Below are 24,722 nucleotides of genomic sequence, written 5' to 3'. Positions count from 1 at the left end.
CAAGCAGATCACTTTGGTGTTGTTTCAGGCTTTCCTTTAAGACTTGCCAGGCTTGCAACTTTCAGGATACACTTCAGGACAATATCATAAAGCCTGTTTTATGCTGCATGCACGAGGTGCAATTGTCACATCTTGACTTTCACAAGGACTTAGTCTCTCCTGACAGATGGACTGCCTGCCATCCGGACTGTCTCCTATGGCAACTAACTCCACTGATTTTGTGAAGAGCAAGGATCAGCTCAGAGGAACACTTTAAGATACAGGCTACTGTCCAAGATGTCAAGAGCTTCCATGTCTAAACTTGGCACCTGCCTGGGTGCACTTCATTATCCTGACATGGAGGTCTCAGATGGCCTGACTTGGAAGGCAGTGTTAATCTTGTGTGCCCAAACTGGGCATATGCTGCTTAATCTACAATTTTTTATTTGCATGTGATCACCAGGGGAAGCACATTATTAAGATCTTAGAACCACAGAATGGCTAAAGTTGGAGAAGACCTTAAAGATCATCTAGTTCCAACCCCCTGCCATTGGCAGGGTTGCCACCCACCAGATAAGTCTGCCCAAGGCCCTATCCAACCTGGCCTTGAATGCCTCCAGGGATAGGACATCCACAGCTTCTCTGGGCAGCTTGTGTTAGACCCTCACTATCCTCTGAGTAAAAAATTTCCTCCAACATCTAACCAAAATCTCTCCTATTTTAGTTTAATTTCATTTCCCCCTGTCCTATCACTATCAGACTACAAGAGTCAGTCCCTCTCCTGCTTATAAGCTGCCTTCAAGAACTGAAATACTGAAATGAGGTCTTCTCCAATCTGAAGAAGACCAATTCCCTCAGCCTTTCTTCATAAGAGAGGTGCTCCAGCCTTCTGAACAGCTGCATGTCCTCCTCTGGACTTGCTCCAGTAGCTCCCTCTGCCTGCTGGCCATCCCTCTTTGGATGCAGCCCAGGATACTGCTGGTCTTCTGGGACACTTCTGCCTCACGTCCAGATGCATCATCACAGCTAATACAGAAGAGCGAAATGCTCCAGGGTCCTAAAGAGTGGGCTGTTCCAAGTATGTTTGGCTGGAGACATCCCTATTCTGAGGTGTTTATCATCCATGTGGACAAGACAGGCAGTGCAGGAATAGAAGGAAGTATCCTTGCGCCACTTGATGCTGAGACACTATGTATACATTATTTGTCCTAGTGTGAGTTCTATAGCAGAGCTATTTCTATCTTTCTCATGTTCCTCTGCAAGCACCATGTGTATCTTCCATTCCCCTGGTGCTGTCTGCCATCTCTCACTGCAGTTGGAGTTGCTGGAATTAATGGTGTGCCACAGAGAACTGCAAAAGCAAGAGATTAACCCACCTCCCCTTAAAAATAAAATTACAAGTGTCTTCTAGGTATAAACTGAACTTCGGCTCTTTCCCACAACATGCAGCTTCACTTCACTAATTCTTAAAATTACTTTGGAGGCTCTTACATGTGGATCCTTACTCCCAGCACCAGCAGGTGGGAGATGAAGCATCCATGAATCCTGATCATTCTGAAGATTTTCCTACATCCTCTGGACTCCAGCACAGAATTTCATTTTTTCCCTGATATAATGCTGCAGTAGCTGCACCTTGACTTTCAAATATATTAACTGAGTTACCAATCATAATTAATATTTTTTTTTCTTAGCAATTTCCCAGCTTTACTTAAGCAATCCTCTTGTCCATTTCAAACTCTAAAATCCACAATGCAGAAAAATCACTGTTTAAGGACTGAATTTTGAAAAAAACAAAAAACCCAAACACATTGTTCTGAATAAATAACTGTGCCCAGAGATCAGATTCACTCAGTTTCAGGTCAGCCTTTTGCCATCTTTCCCCATAAGGCAGATAAACTTTGGTCTGTAAATCAAGAGGGAGGGATTCCTACAGTTAGGCACATATGCCAGCTCAGCTAACTTATTATTGGTTTCCCTGTTCCTTGGGATGTTTAGGGAGGCCTGCCATCCATTTGAGATGCTCTCCAACAGAACAAGCAGGTAGTGATGCCTTCACTTTGCCTGCAGATTCAGTTTGCGCTGAATGGAGTCACAGTGATTCACAAATCACATGGAGTGATGAACTCTGCAGCAAGTCCCTCTTGAACTGTTCCCTACTGTCTCAAGCATGTAGTAAACCTGAGTCTTCCCAAACAATGTGCAGATTTCTAACAGACAACACAAACTGCTCTACTGCAAGACTTAATACCTTCCACAACTTGAAAAAAGGACACAAACAACTAATAACATTTTTTTCATCATCTGTCCCAAATACCTGGAATTTGTTGTGTACAAGGGCTCATCTCACTGCAACATTGCTCTGAAAACTGAAGTCCAGCAAGTCTGGAATAACATTCAGGCACTGAGGTCTATGCGCAGCCTCAGAACCTAGATGTGCTGCACTGTTTTGAAATGTTGTGGGCTGGAATCCACTCTCTATCAGGATTATAGTTTTCAGATATTGTAGAGAAGAATTTCCATTCTAATTCAGTCTAGTAGCGAGGAGCTGTGAAATACCCAGCCCCACACTATGTAAAAAAGCTTGCAGTTGTGGTGTTATTTCTGAATGGAAAAGGCTTGAGTAACAGAAAAAAATACACTGGAGGACTGCCGAAACTACTGTAAGTACTTTAGTGAGACAGAATGAGGTCTTAGGAACCAATCTAATTTGTTGAACTAATTTGAAAATATATCTTCTTACATCAGTGATTTAACTGGGTGAATTAATGATAAAAGACCTGACACCAGTGTGAGAGACAAGGGGAATGTCCGTCACCTGTTAGAGATTTGGGAATGGTAACCTCCCAGTAATGTTCTTTTCACCTTCAAGTAAATTGGTCAAGACATTGACCAAGATGAAAAGTAAACTACACAGGAAAATCCTTAGGATAGCAGGACGGGCAATCCAAAACTCTGGAATTATCCAAATCAATTCATCCATGTCTGGTTGCTTCAGATATTTTTGGATTTAGACTTTTAAGCATTTATGCGTACATTCTGTACTCAAATTGAAGAGGGACAATATCCTTCCAGTGTTACTTAAGCTCTGTCTTCCCCATGGTTAACCATTTAGACAAACATTATAAGACAAGGGGTTAAAAATAAGGAGTGACAATGTTTTCTTACTACGTAGAATTGTTTCTTTGTGATGAAAGACTCTTAAACACTCTTTGTAAAACAGAGGTGACTATAAATAGAAATAACCACTCCACTGAGATAAAGGGGTGATTCTGGAAGAAGAAGGCTAACAACAAGAATAATTTAAAAAATACTGTACATAAAAATGAAAAGTAAATGCCCTCTTCTTACTTAATTTGTCCATATTTTATACACAATAATTTCAAGTTTCCCCTATTGTCAGCGGCAAATGAATCAAACCTAAATGCGTGACTTGAAAGTGGAATGTTAGAAGAAGTTGGAAAACGTAATTTTAGAACTGGAGGACTGTATGTATGCAGCAGGCTGGATCATCTCCACTAAGATCAAGAGGATGATGAATGATACAATGGAGAATGATGGACAAGTACTCAAGTGGATTCACACTGCCAAATTTTTATTTAGTCTGCAACACACTTCTGGATTTGCTGCTCTCATCTCTGAGTGGTGTCAAGTGCCACGTTGTAACAATACAAATAAATGGAAGTAGTTTGGAATGCAGTAGAAATCTCAAATATCAAGACATTTGACAGAAATGTCCCTTTATGCAGAAGAAAAACAAACATGCTTTCTCATTTGTGGTGTTATTAATCAGAGGCAAAAAGAATGACCTGCATAGCTCAGCCCTAGGCATGCATATGTTAAAGCCAGCTGAACTGATAAGTATGACAGTTCAAAACATCATTACTCCTTTTCTGGAGTGCAAGCTGTTTGTATTCCTGACTCTATCTTCCTGTTGTTAATTCTAGTGACTTCTCTTCACAAGATTGGACATAGTCAAGGTAAAACGATAAGAAATTCAAAACAATCTCTGATTGCTAGCAGTGTTCTGCCTGCAGAGACACTGTCTCAGCTCCACACATTGTGCTAATGGTCTCTAGAAATTTCAAATCCACACATTAAACCAAGCAAAAATTAAGGCTATCCATTACAGGTTTTATTGATGCATTTTTTTCTTTCAGGAAAAACATTAGTTCTTCCTTCAAGAGAAATACTATAGTAAAACTTCTTCCTTTGGTCCTTAATTCTGGAGTCATTTGAACTTACACAGCATTTTGAGGAGTCAGGGTGTTTCTCTATGAACACTTCAACCCACTGAATGGGTGATATTGTTTCCTTTCTGAGTATGGTGCCGACATATAGAAGCATAGACCAAAATTATCCTCATCAGACTCAAAGTTTCTTTCTTTACTTCTTTCTCCTTCTTCACCTTCTCTAAAGCTCCCTGCTAGATAGCAGTTTGTAGTTTCTCTTTGGCTTCAGCTTCTGCATATTTTCTTTCTGAGTATGAGTTTCGTGTTAGCTGACCATAACTTCATTACCCAATATCAAGAAATCAAGCAAAGGTTCCATCCAGATTATGTTACCAGTAATTCAGTAATTTGTGAGCCAACAATTTGAGTGTCCACACTGGATACCTTGGGTATTCTTGTAGGAGGCTGAAAAAGTTGCTCTCCTTTCCAAATATTACAAGCACAGTAGTTCTTTCTTTCATGATAGCCATCGTATACGTATTGGATTAATGCAGCACACAATACCGTACTGCAAAATATGTAATGCTTAAATTCAATTCCACAAAACACAGTTAAAATGCTATAGTGTATTAGTTAGAGAGGCTCTACATTATTGTGTGCTTACTGCAAAGAATGATAAGGCTTAGAGAATACTGATTGTAATAAAACTTCAACTGGTCTCACAGTAAGTTTGTTTTGACAACCATAGAATAAAACAGTATTATGCAAGACTGCAAACAGTGTACTAAAGACACTTAATACTTTCAGCCATGGGCAGAATGGGAGAGTTTTCATCACCATGTATCATAGCAGGCAAGAAAAACCTCAGAGAGACAGCTTGTGCTACTCAGATAACTAGTTTATGAGGATTTAAAATAAGACACTCTTTTATATAATCAGCTATTAATTTGTCGCTTCTCATATCTAAGTTGTTTTTTTTTTTTAATCTGTGTATACTTAGAGATATTACAGAGGGATTTGTCTTTACCTGAATCATCTACTCTCAGCTTTTTACTGGGATTGTCACCACTGTCATCATCAGACATTTCCATCTCCTCTTCCCGACGGATTCCCATGAGCTGTTCGCTGTGAGCATTTCGGAGCTCCTAAAATCCAAAATAATCTTTTGTCAGTGTTAACTTCCATAAAGTTATCGCTTTATCAGTAGTATCTGTTTTTAAAACTGCTCTGATTTTTAATTATACATAATTTATCATTGTAATTTTATGTAGTTGCCTATGAATATTTATAAGAACAGTATCATGAAGAATTCTTCATGAGGAAGAATAGAATTTATCAAAGATAACACTTGGGGAAAACGAGAGAAAGTGAATCTCCATGTCAGGTGATATTTAGTTCAGAAAAACACAGAAGAATATTTTAGCAACAGAGATAATGCTTAAAACTGATATGAATTAGTCCGCTAGAGGAATTTTCATCCTTCTTAAAGAATAATAATAGAGCAATAAGGAATTCTTGCTTCTCAATTCTGTCACATGGGGAAGGATTCCTCTGTTCAAATGTATGTTTCTCCACTAAAACTAGTTCCTATAGACATCTTTCACAGAAATATAAAAAGCCCAAGCATTTTGAGTAATTCATATCTATCACATAACTATAAAAAATCAGATTAACTGCACTCTAAAAGTGCCTAGTTCTCCCTGCTGACTGTAAGGGCAGCTGGGAACAGACAGTGGTGATGGAGCATCCTATATTTTAGGTGTCAGATGCTGACCAAAGCAGTCTCTCCTCCATCCTCCAATTCCCAGATTGCCTTGGATTTGAAAGACCCAGCCTGACAGCACTGTCCTGAAAGTTTCTGCATCATGACGGGAAACAAGTGCTTGATGTCTGGATGACCGCCACAAGGGCAGGCAGCAGGAAGACAGTGCGTGCCTCCTTGGGGAAAGGATCATCAGACATGAGGGATTTGTGGGAGTCTAGACAGTCTTTGTTCCCTGCAGAAAGGACAGCATTGGTGCAGTGGCTGGCTTTTTAAAGGCTGCACTGAGAAGATTGAGAGAACTCTATTTTGTCCTAATAATCCTGTCAGGTGTAACACGGGGATGATGCACCATGATTAGTGTAGGCCTTTTCAGCCTGCAGACAGCTAATTTTTCTGCCAACAAAGAGCCTAATTCCCAAAGAGGTGGTTTGAAATCTTTGAAACAAGGAAGAAGCTCAAAGAAGGAGGAAATGGAATTGAAGAGTCCAACCACGGCTCTACACGATTAACAATAAGCCGCCAGTGAAGGACTGTGTGAAAAAGGAAAGGCGTTTCCCTTGATCTGTGCCCATGGTTCATCAGGAGACCTGAAATGCTCTGATAAATGCATATATGCCCATTAATCACAGCAAAGGCAAGGAGGCTAATTAGTGGGTGTTTTACACCAAAGTAATTTCAGATTAAAAAAAAAAAAACAGACTAAAATGGTTAATTGTCAACCAGTATCTCATCTGATAAGTGACATATCTGGAAAAACTTAGCAAGCTTATTTCTTCATTGGAAAATGCCACTCGCAGTTTCTTTCTCTGGGGAATATTGAATACATACATGAGCAGACAAAAGGTTCCCTCCCCTTTATTCCCTCCTAAAGAGGGAACAAATGTCCTTGATACATCAACTTCTACACTATCAGCTAAGCCAATAATCTTCCACAGAGAATGCTAATGTACATGAGTGTTTGCTTTGTGCTCGGGTTTCTAGTAAAGCTTTACTAAAGTCTGAAAAAGGGGAAGGTGACCAGGTAATTAAGAAATCATCAGATAATGTCATGGTTAGATTATATTATTTAAATCAAAGCTGTCATTTGGTACATTTCCATCATATTTTGTATATGAAAAATAGGCATTTCTAAAACATATTTTTCACTGAAAGACTGTATGTTTTTCAATTGCTTGTATTATCCTATTCTCCTTTTTCAAAGAACAAAAGGCAGTAATACTTGAAAAAGCAAGTAGTGAATTACAATTTCCGGAAAGATAACTGTTAAACAATTTCTTCCATTTAACATTTGGTTTTTTGTCAATTAGTTCTATTTTGTAGCCAGCAAATCGATGATACACCACATCCCTTTATGAAAAGTTAGTTTAAGAAGGGATAGTCTTAGCATACTTGAAAAAAAACTACTAACAAATCATAATCTTCATACTTTTCAGAAAGATAAGACAAATATCAACCCCCAACATCCCAGCTTCCAATTAAACCAAGGCTTTAACCACTACTTTTATGAAATATTGTGAACGAAATGCAAAATACAGTTTGTACCAATAAATTATGCTAGCATTTTATTTTAAGTGTCCCATTATTGTGAAGTCATTTGGTATTCACCATAATAGCACCGATAATAAAGAATTCATTTGGTATTCATGTGGATGTTACATTTAGTGCCATTGGTATTCAACTGTAATTTAACATTAGTTAATGGGCACTTAAAATGTTATCCAAATGATTTATATCACAGCACTTAGTGTTTCTCAAACTAAGTGTACAACACTCATTTTACAAGTGTACTACAAAATAATTAAATAAGTGCACCTTACCTTCTAAAGTTTTTATTTTGAGACAGAGAAAAATCATTTTGAGGACTGTGATACTAACAATTGACATACTGTATTATGTGAAGGTAAGCCGACTGTATGTAAGTTGCTCGTATTAAAAAAAATAAAGGGAAGAAGAAAGAAAGAAAACAAAGACAGTGGTACTTACTTTTTAAAATACAGGTTCATAGCGTATATACTGAATTAAAAACCAAAGCTGGATGACCAAAACACAAGATGAGGTCTGTTGCTTCCCTTGCTGCCACTTGCAGCAAGGAGAGTTAGAATCCCAATTCCTCTGCTCATGCTTATGACAGTCACACATGCATGTTCCCACATTGCTAACTCTGCGTGGCATTGTGATTACATTCATACTCTTTTCTTTGCAAGCAATATACTTAGAATCAGTACAAATGTTGCATCTACTTTAGTAAAGAAAAATATAAAACAAATGGGAAGGAGTATGTCGTAATTCTGGACTGAATATGCTAAAGTCATTATTTAGGAAAGAAATTCTCTTGTTTTATTTTCAGGCAAAGTCATCTTTTAATGACCATATGATGGTACAACCAGAAAAAAATCTGTGCTATAGAACCCTTCTTTTGGAACCAGATCACGATGACTCAAAAAAAGATGTTTTTCGTTAATAATTCTTAATTCTCTTCTTAGTTGAAAATAGTGTTACTAATTTCACTACTTCAGTTCATTATTTTAGATAGTAAACATATTCCTCCAATGATTTCCCAAATCTTGCATGAAAAGTAAAAACACACTGCTCTCTGTCTTAGCATTACTTAATGACTGTTATCTTTATTAGAGCAATGGGAACAACTCATACTGTAGATGAGATTGTAAAATGGCCAGTTGATTAACAGCTAAAATGGTAGCTGTAAATATTGCTGAATACACTATGTCCAGCTACAATCACACTCGTTCTGTGTCAATCCAGCTGTGAGATGATGGATAGAAAGTAATAATAAAATCACCAACCTCAGAATGCTTTCGCCAAATGTCTATGTTCTTTCGCTGGGCTTTCGAGAAATGGTCCCAAGCTTTTTGTCTGGTAGAAGCGTTGAAAACGGCGACAATCTGCTCAACTTTGGTGAACAAGGAAGTCAAACAAGACAAGCAATTTATGTTGTGATCACTATAGAGAAGCAAAGCAAAGACACTAGGAGTCTATGGATGATGTCATTACTGAAACAACATCATCAATATCCATCCAATGATGTGTCTTTTGTACTTACATTTTATCAATGTTGGAGATGTCTCCCTTCAAGTCTGTCTCCACAACTTTAGTCTACACAACTTATAACCATGTACCAAAGAACATGCATACAGCTGCTTCCCAGTGATGTCTGCTATTATTTTCCATGCAGCCACGTGCCTTTAAGTGTGTCGCTACAGGCATGTGGCTATAGGCATGACACTCAAGGCATAAACCTGACACATACTCCCCTGTGGCAGCTGCATATAGATGAGCAGGATGTACAAATGAAAGCATGAAAACAAGCAGGGTCTGCTTTCAAGTGTGGGACAGTGGGAATTTGCCAGCAGGTAGGAAGGGCTAAATCTTATTTAGATGCTGCATGCTGCAGCTGCTTCTTCTCTTATATTTAATATATAGAAGCTCACCTGTGCTAGGTCATTTCGTCTCATGTCCATGGTGTTCCATTTTTATATACATGAACAGTTACATTTTTCTGCCTTTGAGGAAGAGATGTGAAATGGGCTTCCATCGTTCAACTCTAATGAATTCATTCTGAAGCCAGACATCATTGTAAAGGGCAATCGTCAATGACAATTAAGATACTTAAGCTTTAAGTTTTTAACTGCTTGTTCATCCTAAACCAGAACCTTTCCTCCCAACTCTCTTGCCTTTCTCTTCACATCAGTTACAAGCAATCTTCACATCAGTGACAATGTTCTCCTTCCAAAACAGTGACCTGCCTCAAAATGATTTGGCTGAGATGCAAGTTGCCTTGATCCTGGCACAGTTAACTAACTACAAGATCTCTTTGGATTCCTGGGGTGAAATAATGTTCACTGTGTTATGTAAAGCTTTTTTTCCAACCTAAATGATTCTATGATGTCATATAGGGAAGATTTTATTTGCAACCATCGTGGCTATTTAATTAACTTCTAAAGATACAGAAGTAAATATCTTCATCTAAAAGTAAACCTTAACTGTTTATACTAACAAAGCTGCTTCTAAACTACTGTGATGATCTGATCTGTTTGTGATCCCTACAAGTTTCAATTGGAGATATGATAATTTCAGCATATTAGAACTTGCTTGGAGTGGAGGGTGGATGCATCAAAAAATGCAGTGTACATTTTTTCAATTAATTTCAAAAGAACGAAAATGATGAAGCACTCTATTATTATGTGTGCAGAAACTGAGGCTAGAATTTAATTACTGTAGCTGTGTTGATGACCCAGGTGCTCAGAAAATCTTGCTTAATTAACAGTCTGTTTTTAGTTTGCAAGTGGAAATTCAAGTAGAAAAGATTGACGAAGATATATGGAAGATCTGGTTTTGCACTAATGGATATTAATAAGATCATCTGAAGTTTGAAAACATTTTAACTTTAAAGTGTTTAATTTCCATTCTGTGAACAGGTGCTAAGATTTATCAAAAGTCATTACATGATCATTTCAGAAACTATCCTCAATGGAAACGCCAGACAGGAGGTGACAAAGATTTTTCTGTGAATAACCGCAATAGATGAAATGGAGAGCAGAAAAAGGATCTCCCTCACTTGCTTAACTCTCAAAAATTTGAAAGAAAAAAGAGGTTGGATACTATGAGTACTAGATGTTAAAAATCAAGGAATATAAAGAAATATCCGGTGGACTACAAAGGATGATAAGAGAAGCAGAAGGGAGAATAATGAATGCCCATTACAACTTGTGATGATTAACAATATCTGTGATTTAGACATTTCTTTATATCCATAGTTAGGTAAAGTTACCCTTCTGTTTTTCTCATACTTTAGTGCTTACTGTGCTCAATTTGCTTCACTTTGCTTCAAAGCAAAGTCATATTCTGAGATCAGACAAGAGTCCCAGAGCTCATGGAAGCCTTGACTCTGAGTCTTAATGGAAAAGATTTTTGAGGCCTTATGGAAACAAAAAATCATATATGTAGAAGACCAATGTCTCACTTTTATGTATTCAGAGAAATTATCAGCGTAAATACCTAATGTTAGGTAACATCCAGCTTAAAAGGTCTTTAAGCAAAACAAGGGATAAAGAGCAGCCAAGACCATGGTTAGGACATAGTTTTACAGTACAGAAAATGTCTCCATGTCTTCTTGAATGACACCAAAATCCTGAACTGCTATTTTATGAGATATCAATCTAGTATACAGCTGTTCTGCCAGGTCACATTTATTTATTATTTATTAATTCATGCTGCATCAATGTTCAATTTATTCTCTTACGGACAACCTGAAAGCTTAAAACTGGAATAAATCCTGCACTTTGGTAACTGACAGACAAGACATAATGTACCCACCCCTGATTGAGATCATATTTGTTGACTAATTAGTTCAGCAGCACACACTTATGAGGGGAAGCCAGGAGTAAGTTGAGAAGCTCTGCAGACAACATATTTCCCCTTCTGTAAGATTTGGACAAAGAGAGGCCCCACAGTTTTGGCTTCTATCTGCAGAAGCTGAATGAAGCTCAGCCATCATTTTCAGACTGTTTCTTGACCTCCAGAAGGAAATCTTCAAAATAAAGTAATAGGTCATGTCTATATCTATATGACACCTTGATGCACTTTACTATCAACTGTGACTGGAAAGTAGAATCATTAATTAGCATGAAATATTCATTGCCAAACATCTGTTGTTAAGTTCCATGCTGTATCAAATTTTCATTGACCATATGCAAAGCTGTTTCCTTACTAAATTAGGCTTAAAAAACCCCACCTTGTTCTGGAAGGATCCAAGTTATGTCATTGTTTTTTCTATTAATATAATCTAGAATGTGTAAGTAATTGTACCTTTCCTCATGAATTGTTCTGTGCCTGGTAATTTCCCTGGCATGTTTCAAAGAACAGATTTTAGGCAACTGGTTTTCTTCTGATTTATAAATAACTGAAAAGACTCAAATATCTAAGCCTAAACTGATGTGGAACTATCACTATCTCATACCTGTAGCGTAACTACGACACATTCTATTAGAGGGGCAGGCTTTAGTAAACATATTGCATGGAAGTTTAACTGTAAGATTTTGTTGCCATAAAAGATGTTACAGGAACAAAGTACTGTTGTCAAGTATAAATGTAAAAACAACCAGGAAAAAACAATAATATCTTAAATGATGCCAGTAGGAGTTGCAAAAAGAAAGACAGGATTGCTATCTCTTCATGGCAAGTGAAAATTTGATAGTTTACTTGAAAATGACACTTTGGAGGAAAACAGGAAGAACTGAGAACCAATGTACTGCCTTATCTGTAGATTAAGAGGAAGAGAGAAAACTTTTACCCATCCTTACACTTATCAAGCAGGCTATTTTAAATATGATTGAGTGATGGCTCAAGGCATTCTTCCTTTTGTTCAGGAGACAAGAGGTACCCAAGTTTTCCCTTGCTGATCATGTTATCAGTTGCCATATATATACATATTATTTTTACTTCCTTGTATTCAGTACTAAAGAACATCAGCAACTGAATGTTTTATGACATCCTACAATGAAAAAGTGACAGAATAGAAACTGAAACACAATATGTTAAAATGAAAACAAATTATCTTTACTGGAAGATAAAATAATCTGTTTTGATGTAGAATTTCAATCCAAATTCCACCAGTTAGGGATATAGGATGAAAAGGACCTTGCATTAAACTGCTGTAAGTGCAAGAGTAGGACATATGGCAATTTAGCTCAGAAATATTCTCTAAGAGCATGACAGTTGTCATGCAGAATAAAAGAAAATTTCCACCCATAAAATTACTGTTATAAAAAATTAAAATTACTCTGTTATAAAGATTTGCAGCATAGGGAGGACATAGAGATGGTGTGGTTTGGGTTAGAAGCCTTGTTGCTGAATTCTGAATAAGCTGGATCCTGCCAATCAATTTGACTCAAAGCCCAGCAAACCAAGGAATTACAGTAGTCAAGGCTAGATGTTGTAAGTGAATGAAGTAAAGTCACAAGGTCAGTTTCAGATAGAAAAAAAGCTTATTTCTGGCAACAGTCTTGAAAGCCATTTGGTGAATACTGAACAGACCTTAGCACTAAGTCCAAAGCTAAAAGTGCATGTAGGCAAATGATATGTGACATCACAGAGAAACTGTAACTGAAACTGCAAGAAATATATTTTTAATTAATCTGAACCAAATCTCAGAGTCTTGATTACGATACTGTTTACTTTTGAACAAGAACTTATTTTTCACACATCTAAACTGAAAACTTGCAGGCCCTCCCTGCTTCCCAATTTACATACAAAAAAAAGTGAGAAACAGATGTGACTGCCTCAGACTGGCAGAGGAAGGAACCATGAAAGCTGGAAACACCCTGAAGAAGACTGCAGAAAGCGCAAGGAATGGGGTGTAAAGTTAAATATACCAATGGTCATCAGCTTCATGTAAATGCAAATGCTGTTATAGATTTTTCTAATGAAGACATAGATTTTGACAGCTATGCAGAAAGACTTATTTACTATAAATAAATGAACAACTTACTACTTTTTTTTAAAACAAAACAAATAAAAAAATAAGCAGCAGATCATCTGCATCAAAAAGAAGTGAATTGTGGCTGCAATTCATTTAAAAAAAAATCAGCCTAATGTTTAGTCTTCTTGCTTTCTATGAGGCTGTAGGTTATTTAATCTTCAGATATGGATGTGTATTTTACTGTCTCCATTCTTTCATCTAACTCAGACTGGTACCTGCCAATGTGCTGCAGCAGGTTATTAAGAGATTGAGCAGGCAGTAGTGGTCTGCACTAGAGTGATGCAGAAATCATACAATCACAGGGGTTCAAAGGGATCTCTGGAGACTGTTGAATCCAACGCCCCCTGCTAAAGCAGGTTCCCTACAGTAGGTCACAGGAGAAAGTGTCCAGGTGGGTTTTGAGTACCTCCAGAGAAAATGACTCCACAGCCTCTCTAGGCAGCCTGTTCCAATGGTCTGTAACTCCCGAAGCAGTTTTTCCTCATGTTCATATGGAACTTCTCATGCTCCAGTTTGTGTGCACTGCCCCTTCATTTGTCATTGGGCAACACTGAGATGAGCCCAGCCCCACCCACTTGACTTCTACCCTGTATAAATTTATAAGCATTGATAAGATCCTCTCTCAGTCTTCTTTTCTCCAGGCTGAACAGTCCCAGGTCTCTCTGCCTTACCGCATAAGGGATGTGCTCCAGTTTCCCAGTCATCCCTGAGGCCCTCTTCTAGATTTTTTCTAGGAGATCCCTGACTTTCTTGAACTGAGGAGTCCAGAAATAGACAGTACACTAAATGTGGCATTGGCAGGGCAGAGTAGAGGAGGAGCATCACCTTCCTCAAACTGTTGGCCATGGTAATTTAATAGACCCCAGGATACCACTGGCCTTCTTGTCCACAAGGGCACGTTATTGCCTCATGGCCAACCTGTTGTCTACCAGGACCCCCAGGTCCTTCTCTGCAGAGGTCCTTTCCAGGAGGTTAGTCTCTAACTTGTACTGATGCATGATGTTATTCCTGCCCGGAATCAGTATTTTTCAATTGCCTTTGTTGTTGCCTCATCTTTTTCCTCTCTACCCAACTCTCCAGTCTATCCAGGACAATAAATCATTTTTCATAGTGCAATAAGCAGATTCTCCCACTTGGGTGAAGGGCTATACCATAAATGCTTGTCTCACAACACAAATTATATTCCTTTGTCTTGTAAAAAGATCTAACTTCAATGTCAGTAGTAGTTCTTTTCTTTCCTTCTTTTTGTCAGCTAAGAAACAGTGAGGAGAAGTGAAAGGAGTAATATAGGGATAAAAAACCTCAGGATTTTCAGGATTTATACTGAAACCTGCACTGTTCCTTGCTTGAATTATGAATATCAACAATTAATGGTTATAGAAATGGGAAAATACTCCTTGTCAGATTTGAAAATAAAAATATATACTCTGATTAAATAGAGTCCAGTTTGTCTTTCAAGGTACTGCTAGAAAATCTGTCTACCAAACAAGCTTTGAAAATCTTTTAGGTTGTGAAATGTGGTTTAATTTACAGAAAAGAAACTGACAGCTTGATGCAATAGCAAGTGCTGGCACTGTGCCATGTGATAAATCACTTGCACACAACAAGACCACTTCACCTCCATGTCATTTCTCAACAAACAGGAACCTGACATTAGGCCAGCACAACCCAGGAGGGCAGGTACAAAATGTACTGTACCTGCTCTTTTAATGCCACCCTCTTATATTACACAACAGATTTTATGGACCTTGTGTTGACATCCAGAAAACAAAAGCAAATAAAAAATAATAAACATCCCACACCATCACACACACATGAAAGAAAACGCAAAACACACAAATCCCACATATTCTGTGCAATGAAAGTCTCAAAACCTGCAATGAAAGTCTCACCAATTCAGAGGAAGATTAAGTGATGCTACTTTCTTCATCACTTTAACAAGATTATAAGCCTTCCCCAGTGCACTGCATTTAATTAGTTGTTCCTACTGTTATTTATGGTTTGATGGACCATTTCAGTTCTCAGATTTTAAAATAGCAGTAGGAAAAACCATTTTTTCCAATCCTATCCCCAAAAGAAAAAACCCACCAAGACAAATACAAGGGAAACTTGAGATGAACTGAAGGTAGTGAAGAAGTGAGATGATGAGTGAAATCTAAGCAGGTCCAACTAAGTGTAAGGACTTTCTCTAAATGATAACTGTATGGGGATCTTTCAGCTAGAGATCAGGAGGACTATATTTGTCTCAAGCAAAATGTGGTTTCCTTCGCCGAAGCAAGCAAGCAGAACAAAAAAACGTCTCACACATTTTTCTGTGGGAATGTTTTCTTCTCCATTTGCTGCCATACCTTATGTTCCCCTGCCCACCATGAGTTGTCCCCTTCTCTCTTTTTTTTTTTTTTTTGTTTATTGCCTCCTTTCTCATCTTAATTACAGATTTTTGCTTCCTTTTGTTGAAGGATTTTATTTTCCTTCCCACTTGCTCTATCCGTACCCCTGTCTCAAAATCTCATCATTTCCTGCCCCCATAACATCTCTGTCATTATCACAAACTACATCATTTGGGACAAATCCAATGATCTGAAATGAGGCAAAAGTACTACCTACTGAAGGGAGTAAATATTTCAGCCAAATATAGATTATTCATAATTATATTTTCAAGGTTCTTTCATTCACTCATAAGGAGACTCAACAGTTACAGATGTGCAGGCCCCTCTAACCCTGCTCAGCAGGACAGTTTAAGCAGAAGTGCAGATTTCCATGTGGATCAAGCACATACCTCTTTGCTTTGAACCCTCCTATATAACCTAACAGATCCTACAAGATTCAGGTAAGTGGGATAAATTGTGAAAATAGTGTCTTAGACAGAAATCTCTTAGGAGAGAGAGCTTTTGTTCTGCTTAGAGCAGCATGCATATTTAATGCTCTACATGAAGAAAAAAAATGTGTTAAAAATAACAGGACAAGAGCTTTTGCTGAAATTCTGGCCACACATAAATCGATACCAAGATTCCTATTGACTTCAGGTGGAGTGAAAGCTACAGACAATGGAAGGAACAAAGCAATCTAAAGAAAATGAAGCACAAAGGAAGAAGCTATCTGAAACACTACAGGTTGCAACTACAAAGGCTTATACTGCCAGAAACCAGAGAGGAATTACAAGAATGTGAGACAAAACAGAAATAGTCTTTCATATGTATTCTCTGTCACAGCAGACACATCCAAGATAGAAATGCTTTTCAGAACATGTGTATGCTGGACAGGAAATGGGAGGACAAGTAAAAAAGAATAGAGATACCCAGCTGAGATTTACTGGACAAATTATCAGTACAGAAGCAAGCAAACAGCATGCCTACTAAATAAGCTAATCAAAAAGTACTGGATGGTTGTGGAGGTTATTTTGTATTTAATTTTTTTTAGAAGTACACCAAAGTAGAATGTAATAGTGGCAACTAATGACAGGAATGATTAATGTTTTTATTTATATTATAGTGGCACTCTGTGACACCAACTGAGATCTGGGCTGCACTGCGAAAACACATTATATGACTCAATCTTTTCAACAAAGAGCTTAATGATGACCTAAAAATTGCATATAAAGTAAGCTCCCATTTTTGAATTAGTCACTGGCAAAAGAAAGAAAGACTGTAAGACCGAACAATTAAAGAGCATGAAAATCCACTTAAAAGTTGTTATTAATGCAGAGCAATTGAAAGACTACTCAGAAAACATGAATACATATAAAAAGCCTGACTGCTAAGAGAATTTTAACTAGCATGCTAACAATATCTGTAGTGAAACCAGTTTCATTTATAGTACTAAGAGAATATACTAAAAGGTTGAAAGATTATTTGGAAAAAGGACTGTGATACTGTATTTAAAGCAAATCTGATAAGATGGTAATTTTAGCAATCACCAATGTGCCAGTGAAAATGTTACCTTTTCAAAAGTAAAAGAGGAACTTTTGAAGTGAAATTATAACAAGAAAACAAAACTTATTCCAATTTGTTTCTGAGAAAAGCTCAAAAAAGATTTTTAGTATTTTTATTCCTTTTTTTATATTAAAATTCAGATTATATCAGTGACAGCACTGATAATGTTAAAGCAGATTAAATCTGAATATCTAGAGAGATCAGAGCATGAAAACGAACAGACCAGAAGTAAGGATAATTTTATTCAGTCTGTTCAGAATACATCCACTCTCCATCATATTTGAAAAGTTGTGGCTGTCAGACAAAGTCTCCAGTGACTGGAAAAAGGGAAATATCACTCCTGTTTTTAAGAACTGGGGAAAGTAAAACAGAGGGAACTACAGGCCAGGCCAGTGAGCTTCATGTCTGTGCCTGGGAAGATCATGGAGCTGATCATCCTGGAAAATATATTAAGGCAAATGCGAGATGAAGAGGTGATCAGAGACAGCCAACATGGCTTCACCAAGGACAGATCATGCCTGACCAAATTGGTGGCCGTCTATGATGGAGTGACAACATCAGTGGAAAAAGGAAGGGGAACTGATTTCACCTACCTGGACTTGTACAAGTCTTTTGGTATGATCTCATACCACATCACTGTCTCTAAATTGCAGAAATATGGAATGGAAGGGAGCACTATTCAGTGGATAAATATTTGGTTGCATAGTCACAGATAAGAGGGTTGTTGTCAATGGCTCTGTTGCCAGTCATGAGAGATGCCCACCAGGGTTCTGTCTTGGGACTGGTGCTTTTCATCTATATCAACAGCCTAGACAATGGGATTGAGTGTACCCTCAGCAAGTTTGCTTATGACACCAAGCTCAGTGGTACAGTTGATACAACAGAAGGAAGAAATGCCATCCAGAAGGACCTGGACAGGCTTGAAAAGTGGCTTGACATGAAACTAATGAAGTTCAACAAGGCCAAGTGCAAAACACACTTGGGTTGGGGCAATCCTAGATATGTATACAGACTGGGAGAAGAATTTTGAGAGCAGCCCAGCAGTGAAGGACTTGGGGGTTCTGGCAGATGAAAATCTGGACATGCATTAGTGGGGTGTACTTGCAGGCTAGAAGGCCAGCAGTATCCTGTGACACATCAAAAGAGTGGTGGCCAGCAGGAAGAGAGAGGGGATTGACTTCTCTACTTCATGAGTCTGGAGTACTGCATACAGGCCTGGGGCGCCCAGCACAAGAAAGATGTGGAGGTGTTGGAGTGGATCCAGAAAAGGACCACAAAGACGATGAGAGGGCTGGAGCACTTCTCCTATGAAGAAAGGCTGAGGGAGTTAGGCCTGCTCACCTTGGAGAAGGCTCCAGGGAGACCTCCTTGCGGCATTTGACTAATGGAGGGGACCTTATAAAGCAGGAGGGAGGTGGACTCTTTACACGATCTGATAGTGACAGGAAAAGTAGGAACAGTTTTAAACTAAAAGAGGGAAGATTTAGGTTAGATGTTAGGAAGAAATTTTTGACTCAAAAGGTGGTGAGGCTCTGGCACAGACAGTCCAGAGACACTGTGGGTGTCCCATCCCTGGAGGCAATCAAGAGAGCTGGAACTGGATGGTCTTTAATGTCTTGTCTAACCCAAGCCATTCTATGATTCTGTACCACAATTTCTCTTCAGAGTTATTTATCTTCAAATTTTTGTTTGTTAGTTTGTTTTATCAACAAGGAGAAAGACACTGAATCATATTGGGTAACTCAGTAATTTGATAAAATGTCAGAGTACTGTAATGCACTAAGATCCTTCAGCAGGGAGGGCAGGGAGAATTGAGGTAACAATCCTGATATTTTCAAGGGAGGGAGAAGCAGTTTTTCTCCCTTATCATGAGTTAACACAAAGGTGTATTTAGCCTCAGACTCTTGTCACGAATAAAAGCAGCAAGTTAAGTAGATAAAGTTCATAACTTCCCAATTTGAGGTTTCTTTGGTTTCAGAAACTAAAAGTTGTGTATCTCTTTGCTGTTACCTCCATGTACATATTACATAAAATGCATCAGCATAAGAAAGCAAACAAGATTAGTGGCAGCAGAAAGGAGTGGCATGCGCTTTACTGAATTGTAGAGTGAAAATTAGATTCTTTCAATAGCAAGATGGAAAGAATATCTACACAAGATGAGTGGATATGGACTTCATCATTTAGATTTTAGGATCATAATTAAAAAATAAAAGCAGTGAACAGCACATAGAATTGTTACAAAATTCTGGTTGATGATGCTATGAACTTGCTTTAGATTGTTCTTTTTTAGTTGCCCTGGATGCCTCCTCACATCCTTTTCATCCCTATCAGGAAAGTGCAGGAGTGCACCTACATGGAAGCTGTTCAATTCAGAGAACCACAGTATGTCATTCTGATCACAGCTCCTCACATAACTGGGATACCACTCACATACACGTGGACTTTTCCTCTGCTGCCACCATGGCTTGTGTGACAAAGGCGCACCACTGATATAATGAAAATTACAGTGCTTTTCCAGACCCTCTCAGAGGTCATCTTGTTGAATGAATAATGACACAGATATGAATCCTCATATTTTAAGATTACATGAGATGCTCCAAACTAGAATCCTTGATCTCAACTAGTGCTGTACCAAGAAAAAGATTTTAATTTGGTCTCAGTTAGTGGCAAAATCTATTTTCAGTACAAATACTCCAGCAGTTCTAGTGAGAACTGCATTTTTTCACTTACAAAATGTAATAAACTTCGTAACAGTTTTGCTTTTATTATGACAGTGACATAATATTTAGTAACTGAAATGAAAAAAAGTGTCCTGTAGCTTGTGTGTGAGGTCCACTGCAAATATCAGGACGGTCTACTGGGCTGCTGGGGATTTCTGCACTGAATCGCCACTGGCTTTCCTAATGCCACCACTAGGGTTGTTATTTAGTCACTGTGAATAAAAGTTATGACAATCTTTAGAGATGTCTAAGTGATTTAGAGGTCTATATTCTGCTTTCAAAAATTGCTTATTGAGCGATTAATGATTGCCAAGGTAGGGTGAGAACTTGCAGCATCTCTCCTCTCCTTGATGCCAACTAATGCACAGAGGGATTCCAAGGCTGATGGAAAGTGGCTTCCCTTTTAAGCAATCTCACATCCATCAAGAGGTAAGGACACATCTGTCATTAGTTACAGTGGAATAAATGACTGCAGCTGAAAGTCTGACGTGCCCTCTGGGATGTCAACAATCCCCTTCAGAACACCCAACCCTCACCACTTGGAGTACTCTTGGAAGGAAGGAGGCTTAGGTTCAGATCCTTCACTAGCATTCAGGTTGTTTAAACATAATTCCATAAAGACTGTTCTGACCATTAGGGACCAAAATTTTCTGAAAGGCAGGGACAGTCAAATCTACCAGATAACAAAGATATAATCTGGCCAGGAAGCTCTTGTGGAGAAAACACCTTTTCACTCTCACGCCACAGCGCACAAAAGACTCAGAGGCTCTATTATGGACTTGGTGTCTAAGGATTTTGAAGATTCATCTATTACACTGACAAAAATTACCAAATACAAAGATGTCATTGGCTGCTCAGTACTCAACCAGAGAGCACTTCTGTTAATTACACCGTGTGTCTATCCACCTGCACTTGGGGACACCCCTGACCACTTGTCTAACCCTTGGGATACCAAATTTAAATCTGAACATGGGATTTTGGCTCTTATTCACCTATAGGTACTTTTAAAAACGTTGTCTAGGGACACTGTGCAAAGTAGTTTGAAATCTCAGTAAGAACCAGATGAAATTTACAGCAAAGGGATGAGAAACTCAGAGGGAAGAACTACAGCTTTGGTGTAGTCTGAAAAACAACCCAATGCAGATGTCTCTAGGGTTTCCAATTCTCTTAAACATGAGGATCAACATCTATAAGCCTTAGGCTAAAAAGGTGGTTTGGGAGGAAATGAGAAGGAGATACATGGAAAGACAGGGAGCAGTGTCACATGTAGCGGTGCTATGGAAATGAAGTGGAAGAATTTAGAAATCAAACCACGAAGACAGAATGATCCACATTTCAAGCACATATTCAAATTTAGAAAAGGTAAGTAACTTAATAAAAAGAAGGTAATGGGCATTTTTCTGTCTTGATCCTTTAAATAACTGAAGATGCACCATATGGAGGTCAAAAGCCCCTGTAAAATTTAAATCAGAGTCTGTAAGTTGGTGGTATGACATAGGTAATGCACTTTTTTTGCTGATTATCCTAGCACATGTATCTTGGTTGGATAATTAATTCATGTCCTGAACACTTGACCCAAATTTGTAGGGGTAATCCACTTGGTAATCTTCTAAATACCTGCAAGAAGAATATGGTAGCAGGAATTTCAAAACCTTTACTTCTCTAGTGTCTGGGCCAATAACCTAAAATGTTATGGTCATGGTAATCCTCATTAGTATGAAAGCATTTTACACTGAGACACACATAGAGAGTGTGTGTGTTCCAGGTGAATGAACTTCAAGTCCATTTTGTTAATGAATTTCTTCTTCATTCCCTGTAATACACATTGCTTCAGTTCTGACATTTTTAACTCCAAGCTCTACCCTTATGCTATGCTCTTCTGAATTAAGACTGTCTACTCCAAACTAAGCATGTAAAAGTTGGACATCTGGTGCTGATTCCCAGTGAGTCCTCTATGGGGAGCAGAGAATAGATGGCACTGCCAGGGGATGATTCACCTCAATAGAAGAGTACTACGAGGTGGGTCTGATGATTCATCATCTGGAGAAGCATATTCTTCACTGCTGGATGCACAGAAGGCCCAGAATGGTCACCTCAGGGTGGTACATCTGACTTAGATCCTGACACACTATTTAGAAAATACTGTAATATTCATCTATGTCAAATGGCCAACAAGCTGGAGCATTACACTGAACTTTGGGATCCTACTACAGAAGAGCAGAGCTGTTTTAATCAATCTGCAGAATTTAAAAGAGCAGGCATCTATTTTGGACAATCAGTATTTTCAGATTCTTTTAAAGTGATATATTGTAGCTCATTATATAGGGCTGTGGGAAAACAATGGAAAAGGAGGCATAAAAACATTCCTCAGATATTCAAATACAAGAAAATTCTTGAAAAAGGGAAGCTCATTTCACAGTCTCCATGTTTAGCAATCCTAGGCATATACATGTGTAAAGCAAAACATCATCCATCTGTTCATAGCAAGTTTGCAGAGAATTTTAATAAGACATTAATGCTAATAATGGCCAATGTTTATGATGCTTATAAAATAACCAATGTGAAGCATCTGGAAAGCTCATAAAATTTGTTCTTATAAAATCCATGGCATGTAACACCTTTTTTTGAGCCTGTGTTTTTGCTGACCTTGTCCTCACAGGCCAGATCTGTCAGAAATTCTTCTTCCAGGCCATTGCTGTGACTGCATCACCCTGAGACTCATGTTTTGAAGCCAGACCTATTTCTGCTTCTGTACATTGAACATTCAGCACATTACAGGAACAAACCAGATAGCCAAACTGCAAGTTTCCACCTGAAACTACAGGGATCTCTATTTCCAAGTGACAGATGTTCCACAACAGTTGGTGACAAACGGGCTAATTTAGACAGATTTAACTAACGTTCATCCTGCTGACAATGGGGGATTATTCTGAATGCAGCTAAATAAGGTATTTCTGAATACTAGGGCTGGCTGTTGCACACAAAAACACAGAGGCCCTGGTGTGAAATGAACAGCATGTCCACACATGGTGCCTGTGTCTTTCCTCCTCACACTGCCTTTCAGTGGCTGTGATGGAGGACATTGACTAGCAAATTATCAAGCAAACTGGCTGTTTTAAAAAATTTACTCACTGAACATATGTCTACAGAAATCAAGTGCCATTGTCCCAGACTCTTCTTCCCTAAATTCAGGAGTCTAAACTCTTAATTTAGAAGGAGAGTTTTTCTAGGGCTGAGGGACTGAGTTCTTCATCGCCTATGCAGGATGATGTTTTCATAATCCAGGAAGCTTAGGCAAGTCCATCTAAGCTTCTGCTTTTGGCCATAACCTCTGGGGGAACCAAGGAACCAGAAAAATAGTGCAGAAAAGCCTTTAGCTTTTATATATTCACACAAAGACGAGGAGTGTGATTCTGAAGCTGCAATACAACAATTGAATTGTTCTCCACCTGGTAAATTGTCTCAGTTTTGTTTTTAACTTTCATACTAGAACTAGTTCCAGTCTCCACTTGAGTATCTTTAAGCATCCTGCTTGAGCAGCATAATCTAATTTCACAATGTGGCAGTTAGATGAAGGAGATGGACCCAAAGATATTGTAGACATGTTAAAAACAGCAACAATGAGATTTCTTATTCTCTCCTCTTTTTTTTTTTTCTTGTAATTTATTTTTTCTTCTTTTTTCTCTTTCTTCTTTCTTGTCTCTTTATTCTCTCCCTTTGAAGAGCACTTTTAGGCAAGTATCCTGATTGCTTTTTTATGAAGGAATCCCATTAAAGGCAACTTCATTGATTATATTTCTGTTCTAAGGAAATAGCTGCCAGCACTAAATATTTAAGGCCGTTTATCTGCCAAATTAATACTGGCATTGTATCAGCTGAGTAGTCCTGATGCCAGAAGCAGCACAGCAAAATCTCCTACTGTGGGAGAGGTCTGGTACATTGTGCATACATTCCTAAAAGTTGCTGAATCCTAAGGCTTTTTCTCTAAACTCAGGCTAAAAATATAACCTAACTGTCCTCTATTCTGTAATTGGCCTAGTTAACTAGCTGCATCTCACAGGTTACAAATCAATTCTCTCCACAAAGGCACTATCTTTTTCAGAGCAGTGAGGCTTCTGTCTGGTTCGTTCCTGAAGTGTTATGTCTACATAACTGTAGACACTATGCATAGAGCACATTTTTGTCTGTTAAAAAAAGAACTACTGAAACTTTGCTCACCTTGAGAAATAAGCTCTTAGGAATGGTCCTTGTTCCTCCAAATTGCCACAGAGTATGAAATAGGATATGAAGTAGAATATGACTGCATTGCAACTACTTACCCCCAAACAAACAAACAAAAAAACCACTACCACCACCACCACCATCACTACAACACCACTGGACAAAAAGGGGTTACTTACATTGAGTCAGGATCCCTGTTAAGGCATTTTTAAAACTCTCCTTGGCTTGCTCCATCTCTTGCTCATGAGCGGCCTTTTCATTCATGAGGCGACGAACGTGGCTGTTTGCAGACTGCACCATTGAATAGAACTGGTTTGCAGAGCGACGATTCACCTCACCTCGCTCGATCCACGTAAGCAGCACTGTGATGGCCTCTGAAAACTTGCTATCATCTAGAACAATCAAAGCACAGGTGTTAAATACCCTGCCAAGAACACG

At 38.4% G+C, this 24,722-nt stretch overlaps 1 protein-coding gene across 3 annotated transcripts in view; it reads right to left on the bottom strand.

Annotated features, from left to right (window-relative positions):
• The window catches only part of ENOX1 (ecto-NOX disulfide-thiol exchanger 1), a 360,202-nt gene that overhangs the window by 56,060 nt on the left and 279,420 nt on the right, over window positions 1-24,722 (bottom strand). For all 3 annotated transcript variants that reach the window (XM_065743988.1, XM_065743990.1, XM_065743989.1), the window contains 3 exons: window positions 24,464-24,676; window positions 8,718-8,824; window positions 5,176-5,293 (listed from right to left, as the gene is read on the bottom strand). In XM_065743988.1, the coding sequence (XP_065600060.1) occupies window positions 5,176-5,293; window positions 8,718-8,824; window positions 24,464-24,676 (438 nt within the window). The remainder of the gene's footprint in view (window positions 1-5,175; window positions 5,294-8,717; window positions 8,825-24,463; window positions 24,677-24,722) is intronic.

The sequence above is a fragment of the Cyrtonyx montezumae genome, unplaced genomic scaffold (genome assembly GCF_038088225.1).
Source record: "Cyrtonyx montezumae isolate F1298 unplaced genomic scaffold, pur_monq_1.0 scaffold_3, whole genome shotgun sequence".
NCBI lineage: Eukaryota > Metazoa > Chordata > Aves > Galliformes > Odontophoridae > Cyrtonyx > Cyrtonyx montezumae.
This window is presented reverse-complemented; position numbering and strand designations above follow the sequence as displayed.